At 50.9% G+C, this 22,701-nt stretch overlaps 1 protein-coding gene across 1 annotated transcript; it reads left to right on the top strand.

The window, feature by feature from the left end:
• Positions 1-295: 295 nt before the first annotated feature.
• Positions 296-21,499, top strand: NUCB1 (nucleobindin 1). Its single transcript, XM_030873623.2, has 13 exons — positions 296-543; positions 929-1,065; positions 3,860-3,967; positions 6,757-6,889; positions 11,059-11,162; positions 13,606-13,791; positions 14,060-14,150; positions 18,875-18,933; positions 19,212-19,304; positions 19,395-19,487; positions 19,824-19,994; positions 20,443-20,539; positions 20,652-21,499. The coding sequence occupies exons 2-13, from the start codon at positions 940-942 to the stop codon at positions 20,762-20,764; spliced, it is 1,374 nt and encodes a 457-aa protein (XP_030729483.1). The 5' UTR covers positions 296-543; positions 929-939; the 3' UTR covers positions 20,765-21,499.
• Positions 21,500-22,701: the final 1,202 nt, after the last annotated feature.

Raw genomic sequence — 22,701 nt, 5'->3', positions numbered from 1 at the left:
CTGCTCCAGGGGTTCTGAATTGGAAGAGCATGCAGGTGTTCCTTAAAGGGACCTGACAGAGGCCGCATCGCAGGCTCGCTCTACACCTCTCTCTTATATAATAAACTTATAACGTGACCTGTGCCAACTACTACCGATCTGTAATTTACAGCCACTTCTAGGAGAGAAAACAAATGGGAAAACTACAACTCCCATGAGGCGAAGAGGCCAAGATGCCCGCGGAAGCTGACTCATTTTCCCCTGGCCCAACAGGGAGTTGTAGTTCTCTTTGAAAGTCTCCGTTCTTTCGCCTAAAAAGCAGGGTATGTGGCGTCAAAAGGTAGGGCTTCCGAGAAAGGAGGCTCGGCTTTCGAGAAAAGGCCAGCGACTTCGACAAGGGGCGGGGCCGCTAGACAGGGGCCCGAAACCTGGAGCCAGCGCGGACCAATCAGGCTGCTGAGAGCGGATCCTCTGCGGGGAAAGTGGGCGTGGCCTAGGGGGGAAATCGCAGAGACCACACCGGAGGTCCTAGCCCAGGAAAACGCCCTCTGCGGTGAAGGAGAGGTAAGGGGCTGGAGGGTCCTGGACTCTTGGGTCCTGGGGAGAAGGGAAGCGGGGCACCAGAGGGCTGGAAAACTGAGTCTCGGAGGACACCAGTACCTCCAGATCCTGGGAAAAGAGGAGGCTGGGGCCCTGGACCTTTGGGCCTGGGGAAAGAGGGGGTCGAGATCCCGGAATCCTAGTCTAAGCGAAGAGGGTGCTGGAAGCCAGGACTCCTGGGTCTGAGGAAGGAAAGGCTGGAGGCTCGGAATCCTGGCTCCCGGGAAACGAGACGCTTTGCGTCTTGATTCTTGGAAGGGGGCAGGGAGCGGCGCCGGGAGTCCAGACTCCTGGGTCCAGGGGAGAAGGCGGCTTGGGACAGACTTATTCCACCTCTCCGCCCCCACAGACCACGCCGCCATGCCTCCCGCTGGGCCCCGTGCAGCCCTCCTTCTCCTGTCACTTCTGCTGCTGCTGCGCGCTATTCTGACCGTGCCCCTGGAGCGGGGGGCGCCCAAGGAGGAGAATCCCGCGACCGAAAGCCCCGTGAGTGGCGTGCCCTGCTCGCCAGCCAGGTGTTTGCAGTGGTACTACAATTCCCGTGCCCCCTGGCGGGCTACGGATGCGGCTTGGAGTCTGCCTGCCATTCTTTGCCGTCCCAGGGCTTTGACGTGGTGAAAAACTTGGGGGCGGGTGTGTGTGTGTGAGAGAGAGAGAAAGAGAGAGAGATTTCTAAGCCCCTGACTTTGAGATATGGAAAATCAGGTCAGATTTTAGATGAAAAATCTGCATCACCCCCCCCCCCCCGCCCCACCTAAACCTCTCTGCTCTTTTAAGACGCCCTCCCCTCGAGAAGGACTCAAATAAAAAACTACATTTTCCAGTAGCATCTTGAGCAGGTGGTGTTAGTTAACTGGGGTGTCCTCACATCATGGAGCTCATGGGAGTTGTAGTTTAAATTATGATAGGGCACGGTAACTGCTCATTTATTCCAACTTGTGTTTATCGAACACTATGAAACCTTTGGTCTTAGGGAATTTGGAACTTGGAAAGATCCTCAAGGCCAGTGCCCTGATTTGTGGCCCGAATCCTACAGCTCCCACTAGGAATGGACACACCACTGTCTCTGGAACAAATCATCCCATGCTCCTGTATGACAGGTCCCCACCCAGCAAGTGAGGCCTTTGCTCCGTGAAATCTTTGCAGACACAGAAGGGCAGCTTGAGTCCCCTTGCCTTTCATTCATTCCACACATTTCTTGAGCATCTTCTAGGAGCCAGGCACAGTGCTAGAGCAAGCCCCCTGCCCTCACAGACCAGCTTAGTTTGCTGGGAAGACAAACGGCAGGGCCCTCTGAGAATGGACACCAGGGGTGATGGTCAGGGAGGAAGGAAGGGTCATTTGAGCTAAGATCTGAAGTGCAGGGAAGAATATTCCAGGCAAAAGGAAATGCCTGGGCAAAGGCTGCGTGGTGGAGGAGAGCATAGTGAGTAGAAGGACTTACAGGAGGCCAGTGTGGCTGAAACAGAGTGAGTGAGGGGGAGATGAGGTCAGAGAAGGAACAGGGGGAGATCCCACGGGGCCTTGTGGGCCATGGTGGAGACTTTCTTTATTCTGAGGCTACTAGAGTGTTATAAATGTCGATAACAACAATCATAATAACGTTGACAGCTCTTACTAAGTGCTGAGTTAAATATTTAAAGATATTAACTGCTCTAATCCTCACAACAGTCCCTATGAGGTGGGTACTCACTAGCCTTACTTTACAGGTGCGGAAACTGAGGCACAGAGACGTTAAGTAACTTGCCCAAGGACTAAGATTGCCAGACTTAGCAAATAAAGACACAGGACACTCAGTTAAAATTGAGTGGGTTTCAGATAAACAACGAATAACCATTAGTATAATATACTGTAAGTTATTCATTGTTTTATCTGAAATTTAAATTTAACTAGGCATCCTAGCAGTCCGAACAAGGTCACATAGCTAGTAATTGGCAGATTTGGGATTCCAGCCCACTGTGTTTGGCTGAATGATGGCCCCCAAAGATGTCCATGCCCTAATCCCCAGAACCTGTGAATATATGGCAAAAGAGTGTTTGCAGGTATGATTGAGTTAGGTGGAGAAATTATCCTGGCTTATCCCGGTGAGCCCAATGTAATCACAAGGGTTCCATATAAGAGCCAGACAAGAAAGTCAGGGTCAGAAGCGATGTGATGATGTAAGCAGAGGTCAGAGTGATGCAAGGCCACAAGCCCAGGAGTGTAGGCAGCCTCTACAAGCTGGAAAAGGCAAGAAAGCAGATTGTTCCCTAAAGTCTCCAACATAAGCTCAGCTCTGCTGAACCATCTTGGGCTTCTGGCCTCCAGAACTCTAAGAGAATAAATTTTTATTACTCTAAGCCACTTAAGTTTGTGACACTTTGTTACAGCAGCAATAGGAGATTAGTACACCCACAGTGCCATAGCTGGGTGATCGGCTCCCATTTATCACCTATGGTGTGTTCCTCAGCAAATGTAACGATAGCGGGCTTCCCTGCCGATGCAGTGGACACGGGTTCGTGCCCCGGTCCCGGAAGATCCCACGTGCCGCGGAGCGGCTGGGCCCTTGAGCCATGGCCGCTGAGCCTGCGCGTCCGGAGCCTGTGCTCCGCAACGGGAGAGGCCACAACAGTGAGAGGCCCGCGTACCGCCAAAAAAAAAAAAAAAAAAAAAATGTAATGATAGCTATAGTAGACTGAGTATCTTCTAAAGCCTTACCGTGGTGCCAGGCTTTTTATCTCTTACTTTTCACCACAGCTCTGAGAGGTAAGAAATTTATTGCCTATTTTACAAACGGAAGAGTGAGGCCCAGGAAGAGGAAAGTGCCAGCCAGCTACACGTGGCAGGGCCAGGAGCCCAGGGATTTTTGTCTGTCTTGTTCACTTGCTGTGCCCCATAGAACAGTGCCTGGCACATGGTAGGGGCTCGCTGCACGCTTGATGAATGAACGAATGTATGTTTCACTGCTTTCCAACAAATACCAGTGTGTCCACTCTATGGGCAGTGTTGAGCTGGGTGTTTACCCTTGTGATTTTAATTTCATCTCCACTACAGACAGACCTGGGAAGAAGTAAGAGCTGTGGCCCGGAGGATCAGGCAATTTGCCTGGGGTGACGGAGCAACCAGGGTCTGCTGGCTCTAGAGCCTTTACCCCATGGGGCAGGCCTCCCGCTCAGGGTTGGGGGCTGATCTCTGGGCCCCTCAGCAGGTGCCCAGGGGAGCAGAGCCTGGGTCCTACCTGCAGGGAAGAACCAGAGAGGGACAAGGGCTGAGGCTACTATGTTCATTCTTGTTGCCCTAGGACACAGGCCTGTACTACCACCGGTACCTCCAGGAAGTCATCAACGTGCTGGAGACAGACGGGCACTTCCGGGAAAAGCTGCAGGCCGCCAATGCTGAGGACATCAAGGTGCGGCTGGGTGCGAGCACACTGGGAGGGCATGCATGCTCAGAGGGCAGAATTCCAGGACTAACCAGGTTCCCTCAAGGGGAACCTTCCAGCCATCACAAAACTGAGACTCGGGAGAATTCACTTCTCGGGGTCACATAGCTGGGAAGGGATCTGGGGAAGACAGAATGTGTGGTTAAGTGTGGATGTGGACGGTACATGCCTCCCAGTATCAGCTCTACCAGCTGTGTGGCCTCCCTTCACTGTGCCTCAGTTTCCCCATCTGTAAAATGGGGTAATAATAGAACCTGCATCATAGGCCTGTCCGAGGTAAGACGTGTAAAAGGCATGGATGTGCACAGTGGCCATTCTCAGTAAGCACAATTTGAGGGCTGGTTCTGTGAGTTCTCAGCACAGTGCTCTTTACACAGGAAGAATTCAAAACACGGGAGATGCTGTCATCACTCACATCATCTCTAACTCTCATGTTAGACCTCTAGAGGAGCTGTGATTCTCCTCATTTTACAGAGGTGGACACTGAGGCCCTAGTAGCAGGGTTTGTCCTTCCTGGAGGCCTGGGTCTCAATCCCTGGACTGACTGAGCCTGGAGCCCACATCCCACCCCATGCCCCAAGCAGTGTTCCTCGGAAAGGATGCTGACACACACACACACACACACACACACACACACACACACGCCATGAGGAGACAACACTGCCTGCCACCACCCCACCCCACCTAGACTCCCCTCCCCGTTCAGGTGCATGTTGGAACATCCCACCTGGGGGATCCACCCCGAGTTCTCCAAACACCTTGGGCCAGAGGAGGCCCCAGGGCCTGGGACTGATGGGGGGAGGGCAGCCCCGCTCTCCCCAAAACCTCCCAGCATTCCTTGGGCTCTTGTCCATCCCCATCCACCTGGCCCCCAACAATGGATGGGCATAACTAGAGACTGCTGAGCCCAGCCCATCCCACTGCCCAGCTGAGGAAACGGAGGCCCTATAGGCCACCCAGCTTGTCCAAGGTCATACAAGTGGGAAATGACATCAGAAACAGTGGCCACGTAGGCAGGCAGGTTCTGGAGTGGGACGGTGGTAGGTTCCAATCCCAGCTCCACCTCATGCTCTTCTGCGCAAGTGGTCACACCCGTGTGTGCCTTGGTTTCCTTCTCAGAAAACGGGGAGGCTCATGCAGCACTTTCTGTTGCGGGGAGATGGGGGTGGGGTTGTGTGAATCAGCGATAATCCCCACTTTGAGGCTTTGGTCCAGCCTGTCATCAGCCTTCAGTAAATGTCAGTTGTCCTTGTTACTGGTGGTGATAATCTCAGCCCCATTTTTGAGGTCCAGAGTAGGGAAACAGTGTGCTGGGGTCACGCAGTGCAGTGGTGCCAGGACTGGGATTTGAACCCAGGCCCCAGGACTCTCCCTCTGGGGAGACATGACGCCACCTGTGTCACCAGGCTGGAAATTGGCCTCCTGTCCTCACTGTCTGAGGAACCTTGGGCCAGGGGCTTCTCCTCCTGAGCCTCAGTTTGTTCATCTATAAAATGGGGTTGTGGGCAGGATTAGAGGATGGACTCAGTGAGTCCAGTGCAGGACTTGACTCATCGTAGGTGCCTGACTGGTTGAGGTTAACATGACTGGCACTGCGGTCCCTTTGTCCTGCTGCCTCTGCAAAGGCCACACCCCCTGCAGGCTGGAGAGACCCAAACGAGTGGCTGAGAAAGCCATCTGAGACAGTGCAGGGTGCTGAGGTGGCCGGAGGAGGGACCCAGTCCGTCTGACAGTGAGAGAAAGCTTCTAGGGAATGGATTCTCCCGAGTGAGGTTTGAATTCTGAGTGGGAGTGTCTGGTATAAAAGTTGAAACGGGGGGGAGGGGGGAAGGGCAAGTTTTCAACAGTAGAACTGTGTGTACCAGTGAAGCGTTCTGGTACCTTCAGCTGTCTGCTGCTGGCTCCTTATAACTGACATAAAGACAGAGGGATGGGGCTGGAGCGGGGACGGCAGGGAGGAGGGGTAGGCATGGGCAGATGCAGGATCTTGAAGGATCTTCAGTGTTAGGCCCAGGGATTCGGTCCTGTGGGCATTGGGGAGCCATGGGGGTGGGGGACTGTGAGAAGGAGAGGGGTGGGGTCAGCACAATTGAGAAACAGACATAATCCAAAGTGATGATAGAGGTAACTCAGAGAAGGCACCCTGCTCAGCACGTGTGTGTGTGTGTGTGTGTGTGTGTGTGTGAGAGAGAGAGAGAGAGAGAGAGAGAGTGAGTGTGTGTGTGTGTGTGTGTGTGTGTATGTGTGGTGGCATCAAGGGGGTTGGGGATTCTTCCAAGGGAGGTGCCATCTGCTTTGAGTTTATTTTGCTTGTTTTAATTTTATTGAGATACAGTTGGTTTACAATGTTGTGTTAATTTCTTCTGTACAGCAAGGTGACTCAGTTATACATATATGTATTCTTTTTCATATTCTTTTCCATTGTGGTTCATCACAGGACATTGAATAGAGTTCCCTGTGCTCTACAGTATGCTTTGAGTTTTGAAGGACTGTAAGGACCTGGTTAGGCTTGGAAAGCAGTGACAGGGAGAATCCCAGGCAGAGGGACCAGCATGTGTAAAGGCCTAGAAGTGGGAAAGAGACGTGAGCCATGAGTGTGATCTGATGAGTGACGAGAAATGAGAAGGGCCTCCAGTGCCAGGCTGAGGGGCTGGAATCTTGTCTCGGGGCCTCTGGGGAACCCCAGGAGGCATCAGAAAGCTCTTAGAAGGCTCCAGAGAGGGCAGCCTGGTTTGTGTCCCCTCTCTCCCGAGCAGAGCGGGAAGCTGAGCCGGGAGCTGGACTTCGTCAGCCACCATGTCCGCACCAAACTGGATGAACTCAAGCGGCAGGAGGTGTCAAGGCTGCGGATGCTGCTCAAGGCCAAGATGGACGCCCAGCAGGAGCCCAGTAAGCAGGCCGGTGGGGTGGGTGGAGCTGGCGATGTTGGGGGTCATGGGGCAGCCTCCCTCCCCGGCCTCCAGGTGATTTTGGCAGGTGGAGCCAACTGGGGCGTCATTCTCTCCACCCCTGTAAAATCTGCCTGGAAGATTGATCGAGTTTTCTTCCTAGCACAAGCTACTATTAACATTACTCGGGAGATGTTAGTAATTTTAGTTGCTTGGGTGGTTTTTGATGTGTTTTTAATTTTTATTTTAACAAATCAGGGTCATTTAAAATTTTGATGTCACTTCAAACTTACAGAAAAGTTGCAAGAATACTACCAAAAGCTCTCAAATACCCTTAGCCCAGATTCTGTAATTGTTAACGTTTGCTCCATTTATCTGTAGTTCACATTTGTGAGTTCCTTGCAGACACCGTTTCCTTTATGCCTCAATATTTCAGTGTGATTTTTCTTAGAACAACAATGTTCTCCTACAATACTATAGTACAGTGATCAAAGTCAGGAAGTTCAACAGGTTACACTGTACTTTTCATTGCTTACTTATTCTTTCTCTCCCCCACTAGAATGATTCTAATTTCCTGGCATTTATATGTGAGGCTATATTTTATAGTCTAATTGTATGGCTAAAAAAGAAAAACAAAGAAAGAAAAGAAAGAAAAATGTACCTGGAAGAGGGAGATTTGAGTGGATTTAAATTCCAAGATCCCATCTTATTTCTAACATTCCTAGATACAGTTTCTTGGAGCATGTGTCTGGACCATGCTATTTCTTTTAAATGACTTTATTGAGATATGATTCGTATATAAGTGTACAGTTCAGTGATTAGTATATTCACAGGTATGTGCAACCATCATCAATTTTAGAACACCTTTATCACTCCAAAAAGAATCACTAGACCATGTAACTATCACCCCTCTATTCCCCACCGCACCCCTGGCAACCTACTTTCTGTCTCTATAAATTTGCCTGTTATGGACATTTTGTATAGATGGAATCATACGATAAGTGATCTTTTGTGTCTGGCTTCTTCTAGTGTAATATTTTCAAGGTTCATCCACACTGTAGCATGCATCACTGCTTTATTCCTTTTTAGGGCCAAGTAATATTCCCTTGTCTGGATCTACCATATTTAGTTTGTCCATTCATCCATTGATGGATATGCGTTGTTTGCATCCATTGGCTACAATGAACCATGCTGTTTTACTCATTGTAGCTTTGTGGGATATTCTGGTACTCCTGGGGCACCTTTTGGCTCGTCACTAAGAGTAAGAACAATCCCATTTTACTGAGATTTACCTCCAGCTTCTTCTTTCATCTCCTGACCCCCTTGAGGCTCCTGTGTTACAGATGGGGACCCTGAACGTTGGTAGATGGTGTTAAGGGTCAGTAAGAGAGCTGAGCTTTGTTTTCATTCCTATCTGATGCCTCTTATCCATTGATCAAATATGTCTTGAGTTCTACTCTGTGCCAGGCACTGAGCAGGGTGCTGGGGCTCTAAGGTGACCAGACGGGCATGGTCTCCGGCCTCCTTCTGCATAACCAGCCATGCCTTCTCTGTCTTGCTGTTTTAATTACTACAGTTTCGGAGTCTGACTTGATCTCTGGTAAACTGGATGTTCCCTTGTCATGAATGAGAAAAAATCCCTCCCATCAGTTGGTTGCTTATTACATCCCATACGCTAAGCTATGTACTTCAACTTTTGTCCCTTTAACAACTCAGGAATCTCCAGAATCTGATTACTTCTCTCCACGTCCATTGCTGTCACTGGGTCCCACTTGGATCAGCACAGTCTCCTCCTCCCTGGGCACCCTGCCGCCGCCCTTGCTTTTCCCACTATTTCCTGTAGAACAGCCGTTCTTAACGGAATCCTGTTAATATCTGGATTCATTTCCTGTGGCCACTGTAACAAATCAGCAACAACTTAGAGGCTTAAGACAACACACATTTATTCTCTTTACCTTTTGGAGATCAGAAATCCAAAATCAGTTTCACTGGGCCAAAATCAAGGTGTCAGCAGGGCTCTGTTAGTTCTGGAGGTGCTATGGGAGGGAATCTGTTTCCTTGCCTTTTCCAGCTTCCAAATCTTCATTCCTAGGCTGGGAACCTCTTCAAATGCAGCAGCGTAGCGTTTTTCTCCAGTCATCACATGGCATTCTTCTGTAGTCAGATCTCCCGCTGCTTCCCTCTTACAAGGATTACATTTAGCCCCCTTCTCCAGTTAATCCAGGATCATCTCCCCATCTCAGTATCCTTAATTTGATCACATCTGCAAAGTCCCTTTTGCCCCATGAGATCACATATTCATAGGTTCCAGGGATTCAGATGTGGACATCTTGCGGGGGGGGGTTTTATTCAGCCTATCACAGCACCCAGTTCAAATCCTGTCCCTCCTGTGCTCAGAACCAGCCATGGCTCCCCAGTGCCCTCGGGATCAAGTCCACACTCCTTGCTAGTTGGAGGCCAAGCTGAGCCCTGCCACGCCCGTCCTAGCCCCTCCTTTCACATGTGTGCCCTCTCACCCGACCCTCTGGCATCAGCATTTTTAGTACGGAGGGTAACACATCTTTCTCACCTTGGGACTTTTGCCTGTGACATTCTTTCTCGGGGCTCTTGGCATGGCCAGTGGAGCTTTGGTCTCAGCCCAGATGTCGCCTCCCTCGTCCTGCCCTGACCGTCCTTTGTGAAGGGTCCTCCATTTGTTTGAGTCCTTTGTGGTCGTGTGTTTGTCCCTTACTCACCTGTTCTCCATCTTGACCGGGTGCTCCAGGGGACAGATGCCGTCACCGTCCGTTTCCTGCTGTGTCCACAGTGCTAGGCACAGGGTCGGGCCCAGAGTATGGCTCAACACGTATCTGTGGCATGAATAACGAATTATGAGACTTGATCTGTGCCTGTTTCCTGGGTCTGTCCCTCCTCTGGGCTCACCCAGGCCCAGAGCTGCCGCCACTACAGCCTGAGTCAACCTGGATTCCAGCTGCCTGTGTGTGTGCCTTTCACCCCCACCAGCCCAGGAGCCACTGGAGGTGCAGGCCCGGGTCTGATTCACATGAGGGCCCCCAGGAGGTCTCTCAAGATGTGTGTCCAGTGGATGAGTGGGTGCCAAGTGTGTCCTGGTCTCTCCCTCTCTGCCGGGAAACTCTCATACAAGGAGGCTGCATTACTTTGCTAGGGCTTCTGTAACAAAGTACTACAGACCCGGCGGCTTAAACAATAGGCATTGATTGTCTCACAGTTCTGGAAGCCATAAGTCAAAAATCAAGGTGTGAGCAGGGGGTGGTTCCTTCCGAGGGCTGTACGGGAGAATCTGTTCTGGGTCTTTCTCTTTGATTTGAAGATGACCACTCCCCCCCCCCGCCCCCGCCATGTCTACTCACCCTCTGTGTGTGTCTCTGTGTCCAAATTTTCTCTTTTTATAAGGACTCCTGTCATATGGGATTAGGGCTCATCCTCATGACCTCATTTTAACTTGATCACCTCTGTAAAGCCCCGCTCTCCAAATAAGGTCACATTCTGAGATACTGGGGGCTATCAACCTCCCTGTGAATTTGGGGGCACGCAATTCAACCCATAACAGAATTAAGTGTCATGTGCTCTGGAGCCCAACTGATCCTCACTCTGCCTCTTCCTAGATGGTGACCTAGATGTCACTTCCCCTCTCTGGGCCTCAGTTTTCACATCCATAAAATGGGATAATCACAGAACCTATGTGAGATTTTTGTGAAAAGTAAATGCATTAATATATTTAATATATTTAGAGCAGGGCCTGGCACATAGTACATGTTTGATACATGTTGGTTATCATCATGGTTATTATTATTTTCAGCATCAGACTCAGTTGTGGCATCACCTCGTCCAGGAAGCCCTCCTTGATTGCTCCAGGCTCATTCAAACCATCCTCTGTGGGCTTCTCCTGTGCCCTCTGTGATCTCCTTTAGAGCACATCCAGCCCAGGATAGTTTTTGTTTGTTTGATTTTTGTTTGTTTTTTTGCTGTGCTATGCGGCTTGTGGGATCTTAGTTTCCCAACCAGGGATCGAACAGGGCCCCCGGCAGTGGAAGCGCTGAGTCCTAACCACTGGACTTCCAGGGAATTCCCGCAGGATAGGGATTTTGAAAGAAAGAACGTTCCATGAGTTGTTCACCCCACCACCACCCCATCTTCCCTCTCATCCAGATGTACAGCTGGATCACCTGAGCCTCCTGAAGCAGTTTGAACACCTGGACCCTCAGAATCAGCACACATTCGAGGCCCGGGACCTGGAGCTGCTGATCCAGACAGTAGGTTGAGGGGGACCTGGGGGCAGAGGACTGAAGGAAGCTTTGTAGAGGGGGAGAAGGGAGCAGACGCTGGGATGTGAGCCCACTCACCCCTGCCTGGTGTCCTCTGAGGCTAGCGGCTGCAGAAGGGCTGGTTGTGCCTAAAAACCTTCCCCAGATTCTCTACAGGAAAGTGGAGCTGTGTGCGTGTGTGTCGGGGTCGGGAGGTTGGCTCCACTCACATCTTGATTCAAATCCCTCTCCTATGACTGGGGGCAGGAATTCCCTCTGTGTCCTTGCTGTAGGCAGAATAATAGCCCCTCAAAAGACGTCACATGCTGTCTGCGGAACCTCTGGCTCTGTGACCTGATGTGGCCAAACAGACTTTGCAGTTGTGATTAAGCTGAGGAGCTTGTGATGGGGGGGATGAGCCAGGGTTATCCAGGTGGACCCTAAGTGTCATCACAAGGGTCCTTGTAAGAGGGATGCAGGGAGTTCCCTGGTGGCCTAGTGGTTAGGATTACTGGGCTTTCACTGCCAAGGCCCAGGTTCAATCCCTGGTTGGGGAACTGAGATCCCGTAAGCCAGGTGGTACGGCCAAAGAAATTAATAAATAACATAACATAACATAAAATTTAAAAAGAGGGAAGCTGAGGGAGATCTGACTACAGTAGAGGGCGACAGTGTGACGACCAAAGCAAGGTGGCTCTGCTGCTGGCTTTGAAGATGGATGAAGGGGCCACAGGCACGTATGCAGCTCTAGAAACTGGAAAAGGCAAAGAAGGGGGTTCTCTCCTAGAGTCTCCGGAAGGAGCACATCTCTGCCAACACTGTAATTGCAGCCCAGTGGAACTGATTTCAGACCCTGGCCTCCATGCTGTTAAGATGATGAGTGTGTGTTAAGCCACAAAAAAAATAATTTGTTAGAGCAGCACAGGAACAAACGTAGTCTTCATGTGAGAAGTAGGATCTACAACCCTGCCTTGTGGGGAAGGCCAAGTTCGGGGCTGGGGAGTGGCACGGAATGCTCAGGTCTGCCCCTGCCTCTTCCCTGCTCACATCCCTTCTGTAGCTCCCCAGCACCCCCAGGACACAACCTACCTCTCTGCCTGACTTGAGCCTCAGCCTGCTTTTCTGGCTGACTGGAGCTCCATCTAGTGGCCATGAAGATAATAGCAGCCATTTGATTGAGTCCATGCCTGACCTTCGTCCCCGAGAGACGGTTCTGCCGCTTATTTCCAGAACATTCCAGAAACTGTCCGCTTTCCTGCAGCCGCTCTGTCATTCTCCTGGTCTCAACCCCAGAGATGGGCTCCTTGCTTCTGCCTTCCACACTCAACAGCAGGGTTTCTCAACTCGGCACTCTTGACACTTGGGGCTGGATAATTCTTTGCTCTGGGGATTATTTGGGCATTTTGTGATGTTTAGCAGCATCCCTGGCCTCTACCCACTAGATTCCAGTAGACCTCCCCTAGTTGTGACAACCAACAATATCTTCAAACATTAACTGCTGTCCCCTGGGGACCGCAGTCACCCCAGGTTGAGAACCTCCATCTGTTCACCACACAACAGCTGTATTGGTTTTCTATTGCTGCCATATAACAAATTACCAAAGACTCAGTGACTTAAGACAACAGAAAGCTATCCTCTTACAGTTCTGGAGGCCAGTAGTTGAAAATCGGTATCACTGGACCAAAACCAAGGTTTCCTTAGAGGCATCTGCTTCTTGCCTCTTCCAGCTTCTGGGGGTTGCCAGCATTCCTTGGCTTGTAGACACATCACTCCAGTCTCTGCCTCCACCATCACATGGCATTCTCCCTGTGTCTCTCTGTGTCTTCTCTGTAGCCTTCTTGTAAAGACACTAGTCATTAGAATTAGGGGCCACCCTAATCCAGCAGGACCTCATCTTAACTAATTACATCTGCAAAGATCCTGTTTCCAAGTAAAGTCACATTCTGAGGTTCTGGGTGCACATGAATTCTGGGGGGACCCTATACAACCCAGTATAGTATTGTTATCACCATTTTCCAAGGCAGAAACTGAGGCACAGAGAGAATGAGTAACTTGCCCAAGGTCACAGAGCCAGCAGGATTTGTTCACATGGCAGAGCCTAGATTTGAACCCTGGGCAGAATAATTAGAGACCTCATGTTGTTTACCCCCTAGCTGTACTGCTTTCCATATTAAGTCACCTCATGTGCTGTTCCTTATTATTTATTCCTCCAAGATCTTGAGATTGTGGAGGACTTAGAAGAAATGAGTTAAAGTTGCTATTGTGTAACCATCCTCGTCTTTTGACCGAAAAGAGAAGGCTATGTATTATGGGACAAAAGTGACATCGGGACATAAGACCCAGCACACGTGGAAGTTGGGCCAGGTTCAGAGCCAAAGGCCTGGCATTCGGAGTTTGGAATTAGGGGCTGGGCATAGAAGTGAGGTGAGAGTGACCGTCTGCCTTTCCCCAGGCCACCCGGGACCTTGCCCAGTACGATGCAGCCCATCATGAAGAGTTCAAGCGCTACGAGATGCTCAAGGAACACGAAAGACGCCGTTATCTGGAGTCCCTGGGAGAGGAGCAGCGAAAGGAGGCAGAGAGGAAGCTGGAAGAGCAACAGCGCCGGCACCGAGAACACCCCAAAGTCAATGTGCCTGTAAGGACCCCCATTCATGCCTACCCCCCACAACCATGTCCAACTTTCCAAGCGCCACAAGAAAGTAGCTGAAAAACTACAACTCCCAGCAGAGCTTGAGGCAAAAGGCCCCTTTTAATGTACCCAGCTACCTCCAGGGGCTGCTGGGAGTTGTAGTTTTATTGCTTGAGGGGAATGACATTTGAGGGATGGGGGTAAAGGGTTCTCTAGCTTTATCCTATGGGACCCAGACCTCTTGCTCATGAGCCCCCGGCTCTCCCTTCCACAGGGCAGCCAAGCCCAGTTGAAGGAGGTGTGGGAGGAACTGGATGGATTGGACCCCAACAGGTTTAACCCCAAGACCTTCTTCATACTGCATGGTAAGGAGGGAGTCCCAAGACCCAGGCTAATGCTGAGGCTCTGACCTTTCTGGGGCCTGAATGCTAAGAAGGGGTCTCCCTAACTCACGGGGCTTAGGGAGGCCAAAGAGGTCTGAGCCCCTCTCCCCTGGTGGTCTAGAAGGCCCTGTCCCTCCCTGTTGTTGGGAATAGGATGTTCCATGGAAGAGCTCGTCCTTTTTTCTGGGATACACCAGGCCTCTGGGTTCTAAGGACTGACTGGTGTCCCTAACTGAGCAAACCAGGCTTGTCTAGGCCTGGGCCCCCCTCCCATGGCAGCCCAGAAGCCCCGGTCGCTTCTGGGGGCTCTATCGCTAAGCAGGGGCTGCTCCCTAGTAACCAGGCCTCCAGGGACCCGGGAAGCCCCTTCTCCATGGTGAGGCAGGGGCATGGTCCCCTTCATTTTCTTCCTGTCTGGAAACATCACCTCTATGTCCAGCCTCTAATTCCAATCTCCAAACGCCAGGCGTTTTGCTCTGCATCTGGATCTTATCTCCTGATGTCACTACTTTTTTTTTTTGCACCGTGCGGCTTGCGGGAGCTTAGTTCCCCGACCAGGGACCGAACCGGAGCCCTTGGCAGTGAAAGTGCGGAGTCCTAACCGCTGGATCACCAGGGAATTCCCCTGATACCACTTTTTGCCAGGTCCCCTCAGGTGTGCCCAGGAACCCGAACCAAATGCTATAGCCTGTCACCAGAGCTTAGCAGGGTCTGTTTCATTCATTCAGCAAATGTTTACAAGGAGACCTCTAAGGACCAAGCTTCACGGAGACCCTGTGTGTACAGCTGTGAACAAAAGAAAGTCCCCCTGGCATCACAGAACCAGTGATCAGGCAAACAGATAGTTCTGTAGTTCAGTGAATCTAAGTGACCATTGGAACATAAGATGAACACTTGAATTTTACATAAACTGCCCATTAAACTAACACATCATCGATGATAAGATGCCTCCCAATTTTATGGATGATAAAATATGGGGAGAAAAAAAGTGCATCTTAGAATCAGTGAAGTAGATTCTATAGGAGATGATCAGGTAGTCACATTACCATGGAAAGCAGGACAGTGGGATTAAAGGTCTAGAATGATGATTTTAGATAGCCTGGTCTGGAAAGATTTTTGCTAGACCAGCACTGTCCAGTAGAACTTCCTATGCTGATGGAAGTGTTCTGCAGCTGTGTTGTCCAATACAGCAGCCACCAGCCCCATTTGGCTTTATTTTCTTTTTCTTTTTTGGCTGTACAGCATGGCATGTGGGATCTTAGTTCCCTGACCAGGGGTCGAACCTGTGCCCCCTGCAGTGGAAGCGCAGTCCTAACCAGTGGACCGCCAGGGAAGTCCCTGTTTTTTTTTTTAAATGAATGAGGCAATTTATTAACCCAGCATCATTTGTCCTTTCATTTTAATTAATTTTTATTGGAGTATAGTTGATTTACAGTGTTGTGTTAGTTTCTGCTATACAGCAAAGTGAATCAGTTATGCATATACATATATCCAGTCTTTTTTAGATTTTTTTCCCATATAGGTCATTATAGAGTATTGAGTAGAGTTCCCTGTGCTATACAGTAGGTTCTTATTAGTTCCCATGTGGCTATTATTATTAATTAAGCACTTGAAATGTGGGTTTTACAACTAAGAAATTGAATTTTAATCAATCAAAAAATTTTTTAATTTATTAAATTTATTTATTTTTGGCTGCGTTGGGTCTTCATTGCTGCGTGCGCACTTTCTCTAGCTGCATTGAGCAGGGGCTACTCTATGTTGCAGTGAGCGGACTTCTCACAGCGGTGGCTTCTCTTGTTGCGGAGCACAGGCTCTAGACGTGTGGGCTTCAGTAGTTGTAGCACGCGGGCTCAGTAGTTGTGGCGCATGGGCTTAGTTGCTCCGCAGCATGTGGGATCTTCCCAGACCAGGGCTCGAACCCATGTCCCCTGCATTGGCAGGCAGATTCTTAATGGCTGTACCACCAGGGAAGCCCCTGATCAATTAAAGTTTTTAAAATTTGTAATTGTGGTAAAATACACTTGACATAAAATCTACCATCTTAGCCATTTTTAAGTGTACATATCAATAGTGTTAAGCATACTCACATTATTGTGCAGCAGTCTTTTCATCCTTACAAAACTGAAACTCTGTATTAATCATCAACTCCCCATGACCCCTCCCACATCCCCTCGTAACTTCTATTCTCTTTTGTCTATGAATTTGACTCTTCTAGCTACCTCATATAAGTGGAATTGTAGAGTATTTGTCTTTTTTATGACTGGCTTATTTCACTTAGCATAATGTCAAGAAAATGAATCTTTCCTTGTATTCGATTGTTACTCATTTAAATTTCATTTGCCCCATGTGGCTAGTGGCCGCTGGATTGGACAGCACCGCTCAAGAGAGATGACATTTGAACCAAGACCTCAGTGAAGTGAGGGGGTGAGCCTCGAAGATATTTGTCTAGATGGGGGGCATAGCAAGCACACGCAGGGGAGAATGAACTTGGTGGGTTTCCAAGGTCACTGGAGCCGAATGCTTGAAGAGAAGAATGATAAGAAAGGGAATTCCTGGGGGGCGTGGGGTGAATTGGGAGATTGGGATTGACATCTATACACTATTGATACTATGTATAAAATAGGTAACTAATGAGAACCTACTGTACAGCACAGGGAACTCTACTCAGTGCTCTGTGGTGACCTAAATGGGAAGGAAATCCAAAAAAGAGGGGATATATGTATACGTATAGCTGGTTCGCTTTGCTGTACAGTAGAAACTAACACAATAGTGTAAAGCAACTATACTCCAAAAAAAAAACTCATAGATAAAAATTACTGGACTTCCCTGGTGGCGCAGTGGTTAAGAGTCTGCCTGCCAATGCAGGGGACACAGGTTTGAGCCCTGGTCCCGGAAGATCCCACGTGCTGCGGAGCAACTAAGCCCGTGCGCCACAACTACTGAGCCTGTGCTCTAGAGCCCGTGAGCCACAACTACTGAAGCCCGCGCGCCTAGAGCCCGTGTTCCGCAACAAGAGAAGCCACCACAATGAGAAGCCCACACACCGCAACAAAGAGTAGCCCCCGCTCGCCACAACTAGAGAAAGCCCGCGCACAGCAACAAAGACCCAACGCAGCCAAAAATAAATAAATAAATAAATCTATTTTTTAAAAAAATTTACCAATTTAACCATTGTTAAGTGTAAAAAAAAAAGGAATTTCCTGGCGGTCCAGTGGTTAGCACTCTGCGCTTTCACTGCCGAGGGCGCGGGTCCAATCTCTGCTCAGGGAACTAAGATCCCACAAACGGAGCCAAAAACAAAAAAGAAGAATGATAAAGACTGCTAGGGAGGTAACAGCCACCCTAAGGGTAAGGAATTTGGATTTTATTCTGTCTTGAGTGAGACACAGCAAAAGGATTTTGAGCAGAGGAACTGACCCCATCTGCTTTAAGGGTTGGCAGGATCCGTCTAGGTGCTGTGTTGAGGACAGGCTGTAGGGGCCAGGGCCAAAGCCAGGACCCTAGTTAGGAGGCCTGAGATGCTGGTGACTGGACCGTGGAAGTAGGGAAGAGTGGTCATATTCTGGATTTGTCTTGAAGGTCAAGCTGGTAGGACTTGAGGATGGACCTGATGAGGATTGTAATGAAACAAGAGAGTCAAGGGTGACTCCGAGGTATTTGGCCTGAGCAACTGGAAGGATGGAGAGAAAAGGGCAAGCATGTTTGTCAGGGAAGATTGGGAACTGGGTCTGTCCATGTCAAGCTAGAGATGTCTATTAGACATTTATGTGGAGATGGAGAGTAGGCAGTTGGGTATTCAGGTGTGGAGGCAGCTTGCGGATGGCATTAAAGATGAGGGACTGGAGGAACCCATCTAAGGAAGTCTTGCCAGTAGAACTGTTTCTGTAATGATGTTCTCTGCTGCCCAGTATGGCGGCCACCAGCCATATGTGGCTATTGAGTGCTTGCCATGTAGCAAGTAGGACTGATAAACTGAAATTTTAATTTTATTTAAACAGCCCATGTGGTTAGTGGCAACCATATTGGACACATCTGAATATTTGATAGGGAAGAAGTCATTGTCCCCTGTCCCCTACACCACCTGTAGAGGTCAGGAAGAGGACAGGGCCAGTGAAGGAAAATAAGGGCAGCTGGAGAGGAGAGGGTGATGTTCTGAGAGCCAGAGGCAGAAAGTCAAGTAAGGTGCAGGCTGAAGCTTAACCATTGGATTTTCAAGGTCAGGGTTCCTGGCCGCCTCCCTGGGACCAGTGTGGGTGCTGATCTGAGTGAGCAGAGGAGGCAAAGGCAGAGAGCAAGGTGCATGTGGCGGAGGAGTCTGATTGGCAGTGAGAGGATTCTTTGGTGATCAGAGTCAGCCCTGGGCTGGTTCTCTGGGAGACGTCCCTGACACCCCTGTATCCTGGGTAAAGGGCTGATCCTGTGCCCAGGTCACTGGGAGCTAGAGATCAAGTCATTCTGCATGACAATGGGCCCAAGAATGGTCCCAATGGAGTCTCAGGACCCTGGTAGGGAAAGGGCTGTCTTAGCAACGGGCCAATGGGGCACTGAAGCCTGAAGGCCACCATCCTACTGTCGGAGACCCGTTGTTACCTATCCGCTGAGAACAGACCTCGCATCAGCCCAGAATTCCTTCTCCAACAGGTCACTTAGGAACTTGACCCACTCCGTCTTCAGTCCCCCAAGACACCTTGTTGTCTCTTCCTCAGATATCAACAGTGATGGTGTCCTGGATGAGCAGGAGCTGGAGGCCCTCTTCACCAAGGAGGTGAGTATCTTGGAAGCCATGGGCGCAGAGGATGCCCAGGTCAGCAACGTGTCCCCTCGGGATCCTAGTACTTCCCTCAGGTCCCCCTGGATGTGCATTCAGGGGGAAAACTACAACTCCCGGCAGCCCCTGAGGCAAAAAGAGGCTGCCAGGAGTGGCAGGGTGTCCCAAGGACTGATGGGAGTTGAAGTTGTCTGTGTGTGTTAAGAGGTTGGGTAGCCTGGGAAGGAGCTTGCCTGGACCTCTCAGTACATCCTGCTTTTTGCTTGACCCTGCAGCTGGAGAAGGTGTATGACCCCAAGAATGAGGAAGATGACATGCGGGAGATGGAGGAGGAGCGGCTGCGCATGCGGGAGCATGTGATGAAGAATGTGAGAGGAGGGCCCCGGGCCGTGGGTGAGGGCGGGGGTAGGGGTGGAGGGAGGTCCAGCTCTGTTGCTTACCCTTACCTGGCTCCCCAGGTGGACACCAACCAGGACCGCCTCGTGACCCTGGAGGAGTTCCTTGTATCCACGCAGAGGAAGGAGTTCGGGGACACCGGGGAGGGCTGGGAGGTGAGGACACGGAAGATACTCTGGATCCTGTGTCTCTCTCTCCCAGACCTAACCCTTCTTTCGGGGTCTCTGGCCACTTCTCTTTCTCTCTGGGTCTCTGACCTCCAAGCCCCCCAGCTCTCTGTCCCCCCAACCTCCTGGGTCGTTGTCTCCCCCTCTCTGGGTCCCTGTTCTCCCACTGCTCCACTCTGTGTCTTTATCTCCCTTCCCACCTCCCACTCAGGTCTCTCCATCCACACGCATGGCCGAGGCCTCCCAGCCTTCCCTGAACCTCCTCCATTAGCGGGGCCGGAGCTAGAGCCCCCCTGCTGATGGCCCCTGTCCTCACCCCGGCAGACAGTGGAGATGCACCCTGCCTACACGGAGGACGAGCTGAGGCGCTTTGAGGAGGAGCTGGCTGCCCGGGAGGCAGAGCTCAATGCCAAGGCCCAGCGCCTCAGCCAGGAAACTGAGGCTCTGGGTCGCTCCCAGGGCCGCCTGGAGGCCCAGAAGAGAGAGCTGCAGCAGGTGACTGGCCAGGGAAGGGGGTCCATCCTCTGAGCCCCTGGCGACCCTTGTCCTAGTGTGTCCAGAAGTGCAGAAGGCTTACAGCCACTGTGTTAATCACTGGTACATCCTTGGGTAGCAGCTGCCATCTTGAGTAAGGGCAGACGTTGTCCCCATCCCTGGCTGCTCTGTGGCTGCCATGTTGGATAAGGGCAGTGAGGTTGTAAGCAGGAGAGAGGGGAAAGGCCGAGGAGGGAGGAGGAGGCTTCCCTTCCCTGTCCCAAGGTGTGACCCAAGCCATGACCAGGGAGGGAGAACTGGATCTTTAACTAGTATTAAGCCCAACTCTCAATGAGGGAGAAAAACTGAGGCCCGTGGAGAAGGGACTGGTCCACGACCACTTAGCAGGTTGCCATGGAGACTCAACATCATACGCTCTTGCCTCTGTGATCTCCCCCACCCCCTGCAGGCCGTTCTGCAAATGGAACAGAGGAAACAGCAGCAGCAAGTCCACAACAACCCAGCACCCGGCCCTGAGGGACAGCTCAAGTTCCACCCAGACACAGGTGCTGGCCCCTGGGCCCAGGGGGCAGGGAAGGAGCTGGGGGCCCAGACTCCTGGGTCTGAGAGAGGAGGGGCTGGTAGTCTAGTGCTACCATTTTCTTCCTCCATTTCCAGATGATGCACCTGTTCCAGCTCCAGCTGGTGACCAGAAGGATGTGGATCCTTCAGAAAAGAAAGTTCCAGAACAGACCCCCAAGCTGCCCCAGCTGGAGTCACAGCCCCTGTGATCCTTCTGGGACGCCGGGTTCCTACTGAAGCTGATGGGGGGGGGGATGAGGTGTCACAGTCAACCTTCTTTGGGGCCTGGCAACACCTGTGGCCTGCTAGGTGGGGTGGGATGCGGGGACAGGATGGTACTTTCCCTATTGCTGCCCGAGCCGTGTATCTGCTGCCTCAGCTTCCACAGCCTTCCAGTCTGTGGTCCCTTCTTTCTGTCCCCCTCCGAGGGACCTGCCTTCGCTTGTCCAGTCAAGTGCTCACTGGCTCAGCCTACCTTAGGGAAGCCCCCTCCCTCCCAAAATGGTCTGCTCCATGCCTGCCTTTCTAGTTGCTTTGGTCTCAATGCCCAGGTTGTGGCCACTCTGGAATCCTGCATCCCCACAGCTACTGGAATCCTGCCTGCTGCTCTGGGCCCAGCTTCTGTTGGTTTATGGGGCTTGGGTGGTCCCTTAAGACCTTTCTCTACCTTTTGTGGGACCAGCGATGCCTCAAAAACAGTGTCTCCCCCACGGCTGGGTGTGAGGGCCAGAAGAGTCCTCAGCATAGCTGATCACCTCTCATACCAGGAGCCCTGACGTCTTGGCCCTTAGCCCCTTCCGCACACAACCCCAGAAGGGTCACAGAGCTGACTCCACCCCAGGATCAAGTTCCAGCCCCTCAGCCTTTCTGGCCTTATCTCACGTGGCTCCCTGCCCTGCTCTGTACTCTGGTTCCAACCAAATACACTTCCTGGAACAAATCCATGCGTCTGTTTCTTTGTAAATCCTTTTCCTTCTGAAACTTCAGCCATGTTTCACCTGCCAAAGTCCTCCTCGTTCTTTAAGAATCAATTCAAGCATCATTTCTGAGAGGCTCTGTCCTGGCATCTTTGTCCTCTCCTGATGGGTCTGCTGCCTATGCACACGCACACACACACATGCACCTTCAGTAGGATCCCTTCAGCCACAAGGACAGAAAACCCAAACCTAGGCTTAAACAATAAAGAAAAATGTATTATTGCCCAAAACAAGAAGTCCCAAGGTAGGGTGACTCCAAAGCCTTCAGGGAACCAGGTTCTCCCATCTCCTAGCCCTGCTGTGGGAGGTGTGGGGGCTGTACTCCTCTTGTCCCAAAGTGGCTGCAGCTGCTCTGGATGTCACACCTGTCTGCACTAACAGCTGACAAAGGAAATTGGCAGAGGCTACAAATCAGAGCCTCTTCCCACCCCCCCCCAGAGCCTGTTTACCAACATGTCACTGGGCATGAGACAGGTCTAGTTTAGTGTCCAAAGAGAGGAAAAAATGTGAAGGAGGCCCCAGTGATAAAAAATTATCTGGGATGCTCATTAACAATACATATTCCCAGACCCTGGAATGTCCAAGGAAGTTTCCTGGGAAGGTACATGTGCCACGCCCGCCCTTCTCCCCTGCTGAACCTCAACAAAAATGACCTTTGCAAACAGCCACAGCCTCTCTGCTTCTCTTGGAAAACTGGGAGCTGGGCCTTAGTGACCCAATCTGGAAAATGGGCATAAAATGGTAGCAGCTTTCTAGCATCCTTTGAAGGATCTGAAAATAATAATACACATGAGTGGCATAGCTTCTGGGCTGAAATTTGAGGTTAGCAAGTAATAGCTGTTGTTGCTATTAAATGGATATGTCTATACAACTTATGTCTCTGGGAGCCTGTCCTTGACTCCCATATCTAAGGAAACCCATTCTAGTCACCCAGGATGCTTTTTACATTTTTTTTTTTTTTTTTTTTTTTTTTGCGGTACGCGGGCCTCTCACTGTTGTGGCCTCTCCCGTTGCGGAGCACAGGCTCCAGATGCGCAGGCTCAGCGGCCATGGCTCACGGACCCAGCTGCTCCGCGGCATGTGGGATCTTCCCGGACCGGGGCACGAACCCGTGTCCCCTGCATTGGCAGGCGGACTCTCAACCACTGTGCCACAGAGATCTTGGCAGT

This window comes from Globicephala melas, chromosome 19 (assembly GCF_963455315.2).
Source record: "Globicephala melas chromosome 19, mGloMel1.2, whole genome shotgun sequence".
Lineage (NCBI taxonomy): Eukaryota > Metazoa > Chordata > Mammalia > Artiodactyla > Delphinidae > Globicephala > Globicephala melas.
Note: the sequence above shows the minus strand (reverse complement) of the source record. Positions and strands in the feature narration are given on the sequence as shown.

Coding starts and splice junctions, on each gene's coding strand:
- NUCB1 (XM_030873623.2), top strand. CDS start 940: ATGCCTCCCGCTGGGCCCCGTGCAGCCCTCCTTCTCCTGTCACTTCTG. Junction 11,163..13,605: donor TGGAGCTGCTGATCCAGACA/GTAGGTTGAGGG, acceptor GCCTTTCCCCAG/GCCACCCGGGACCTTGCCCA. Junction 19,305..19,394: donor GGGAGCATGTGATGAAGAAT/GTGAGAGGAGGG, acceptor CTGGCTCCCCAG/GTGGACACCAACCAGGACCG.